At 61.9% G+C, this 2998-nt stretch overlaps 1 protein-coding gene across 1 annotated transcript; it reads right to left on the bottom strand.

Annotated features, from left to right (window-relative positions):
• Positions 1-263: 263 nt before the first annotated feature.
• Positions 264-2498, bottom strand: LOC109766764 (protein VAPYRIN). Its single transcript, XM_020325547.4, has one exon. The coding sequence runs from the start codon at positions 2087-2089 to the stop codon at positions 431-433; it is 1659 nt and encodes a 552-aa protein (XP_020181136.1). The 5' UTR covers positions 2090-2498; the 3' UTR covers positions 264-430.
• Positions 2499-2998: the final 500 nt, after the last annotated feature.

The raw sequence follows: 2998 nt of genomic DNA, 5'->3' as shown, positions 1-2998 counted from the left end.
TAGCCCTGATTGACAGTTAGCAATCACATTAGTTTCTTGATTGTTCGTCGTGAGTACCTAAATCGATCTTGAGGTCTAGATGCACTTACATATCTCGTAAATTGTCAATTTTGAGAATCAAATATTATCCAAGTTGTATGTACAAATTGTCTCCATTAGCAGAGAAGAAAGTAGGAAAAACATGATCCAAAGAGAAACCAGAGTTCAAAACATGATCCATAGTACAACTAAAGACAAGCATCATCTTATTGCAACATGCGAGCAATGAAACCTTTGAACAATTCCATTTATACAAAGTGTATACATTACACTAGAGTACCACGGTAAAAACACATCGGTGCCTTGAAAACAAATTAAAAAACCTCCCATGCATTTTCTCTCGACGGGCCATTTCATTTTTTCAACCAAAACCCCCAAAGTTTACCAACCGCTAGTGGGACCACCCGACGGTGACCGTGGCGGCTTCGTACCCCTCCTTCCCGCCACCGAACCGTATGGCGCCACTGCTTCCCTTCCTCCCCCTCCGTCGCCTGTCCATGCTCCCGCCCTTGGCCACCGCCGGCGCCGCCTTCTCACCGGCGCCCTTCCGCCCGACCCCGCCGGCCTTCTCCAGCAGCCGCACCACCTTGGCCTTGCCCGTGACCGCCGCGGAGGCTGCGGCCGTCCTCCCCTTCGTCGTCGCTGCCCTGGCGTTGGCCCCGGCCTTTAGGAGGATGTCCACCACGTCCGAGCGCCCCGCCTCGGCGGCGCAGTGCAGCGCCGTGTAGCCCTCGGCGTCGCACGCCTCCAAGTCGACGCCCCGCTCGATGAGGTCGCGAACCGCGTCGGCGCGCCCCTTGAACGCGGCGCGCATCAGCGGCGTCCACCCGTGCGCGTCCCGCCCTTCCACGGACGCGCCGCCGTCCGCGGCCCGACGGACGGCCCGGGCCTCGCCCTTGCGCGCGGCCGCCAGGATCGCCTCGCCGAGCCCTAGGAAGTCCATGATCCGCCCGGTGTGGCCCTCCTCGGCCGCGGTCTCGTAGGCCGTCTTCCCTTTCGCGTCGCGCACCGAGGCCGTGCCGGCCACGCCGTGCGCCAGGATCAGGCGGGCCACGGCCTCGTCGCCCCGCCTCGCCGCGGCGTGGAGGGCGGTGCCGCCATCCGTGCCGCACCTCGCGTCGGCCCTCGCGCCGGCCGCCAGGAGCGCCTTCACCGCTTCCCGCCGGCCACCCTCCGCCGCCAGCCGCAGTGGGGTCTTGCCCTCCCTCCCTGCCGCGTCGATGGACGTGAAGGAACCGGAGAAGGAAGCTGAGGAGGAGGAGCCGGGAGAAGCAGGCGCGGGCTTTCCAAGAAGCAGCTTCAAGACATCGTCGTGTCCCGCCGCGGCGGCCACGTGGAGCGCGTCGGAGCCGGCGTGCTTGGCTCCGTTGGCGAGGAGGAGCTCCGCGATGAGGCACTCGCCGGACGCCGCTGCGATCTCGAGGGGTGTCCGTCCGCGGCTGGGCTTGTCGGCGTCGGCGCCGTACTCGAGGAGCACCTGCACGATGTCCGCGCGGCCGAGGCCCACCGCGAGGTCGAGCAGCGTGCTCCCGGACTCGTCGGCGGCGTCCGCGGCGCGCCACGCGGGGTCGCTGCGGTCGAGCACCTCCCTGAGCGCCTCCACGGCCCCGGTGGCGACGAGGCGCGCCGCGACCTCGGCGCCCACGAAGGACGCCCGGATGCCGCTGTCGACAAACACCTGCTTCTTCCTCGCGGAGAACCACTCAGGGTTCACCGAGTCGAGCGCGGAGACGGGCTCCCTGACAGAGGCGCCGGGCGCCACCACGCTGTGCAGCAGGAAGGCGTCCTCCCCGCGGCTGCCTCCCCCGCCGGGCCCGTCGGGCGCCTCGGAGGCCATGTAGAGCACCTCAACGGTGACCGCGGCGAGCGGCGCCAGGATCCCGGTGTGCGGGCGCACGGCGAAGCGGCCCCTGACGGCCGGCTGCAGGCGGAAGGCGACGGGCATGGTGTGCATGGCGTTGCGCAGCGTGAGCTCCCCCCTGGCCGGCCGCCCCGGCTCCACCCGCACCACCACCTCGTTCGTCGGCTCCGGGATCACCAGCCGGTCCATCTCGACCCCTTCACGCGCTCTCCTCGCTTGCTGCCGTAGATAGAGCTACCAGCTAGCAGCAGGCTAGTGCAGCGGCAATGGCGAGTTGTTGGTGGAGCTTGTGGTGGGGGAAGAAGACATCAAAGGGAGTGAGAGCAGTGGAGGGGCGTTATGTAGGAGCCAAGGACGGCCGGCGCGGCGTGGAGGCGTGCCACATGGCCGGTGTAAACAACAAGGCGGACTTGTTCTATATGCTGGCCGCCTTGGCCTCGGGCATGCGCCATTGTTTTGTTTAATGGAGGTGGAGTTTGGTCCGTATGGGCAATGTAGATGGAGATGGGGAGGGTCCGAGGCCGGAGCGTAGCGGCGGAAACTTCCCGGCTGCCTTGCCCGTCGCGGTCTGCCGCTCGTCATTGTAGGCCATCCATAAACTAATGATATGAACAAAGCAGATGTGATTGGCTGGTGAAAATTATCAGTTTTCCGATTAATTTTATAGTGCGGCAGGTGGAAGTTTGACAGCAGAAACAGTTAAATTTCATGTGAGATGAGCTATCTAGCGTGTCACATTTGGAATATATATTTTTTAACATAATACAGACGCAAGCGCTCATATACACGCGCATACACTCACCCCTATGAACGCACACACGCACACCCTACCCCTATAAGTACCTCCGAAAGACTGAGCCGACATATCATCTTGAAATTTACGAAGTCACCGTAGGCATCTCGTTGTCAACGGGAACGTCTCCTCCCACTGAATGCGCATCGCCGGAAATCCTGAAACACATTCAAGAATAAATGCGAGCACCAGGACTTGAACCCTAATGGCCTGGGGATACCACAGTCCCTCTAACCATCCAATCACAGGTTGATTCGCCACATTTGGAATATTTGGGTCGTCCATTTTGTGCCAACTATTTAGTT

Source organism: Aegilops tauschii, chromosome 4, assembly GCF_002575655.3.
Source record: "Aegilops tauschii subsp. strangulata cultivar AL8/78 chromosome 4, Aet v6.0, whole genome shotgun sequence".
NCBI lineage: Eukaryota > Viridiplantae > Streptophyta > Magnoliopsida > Poales > Poaceae > Aegilops > Aegilops tauschii.
Note: the sequence above shows the minus strand (reverse complement) of the source record. Positions and strands in the feature narration are given on the sequence as shown.

Excerpts from the sequence above, each read along its gene's own strand:
- LOC109766764 (XM_020325547.4), bottom strand. The coding sequence starts at position 2,089 with ATGGACCGGCTGGTGATCCCGGAGCCGACGAACGAGGTGGTGGTGCGG.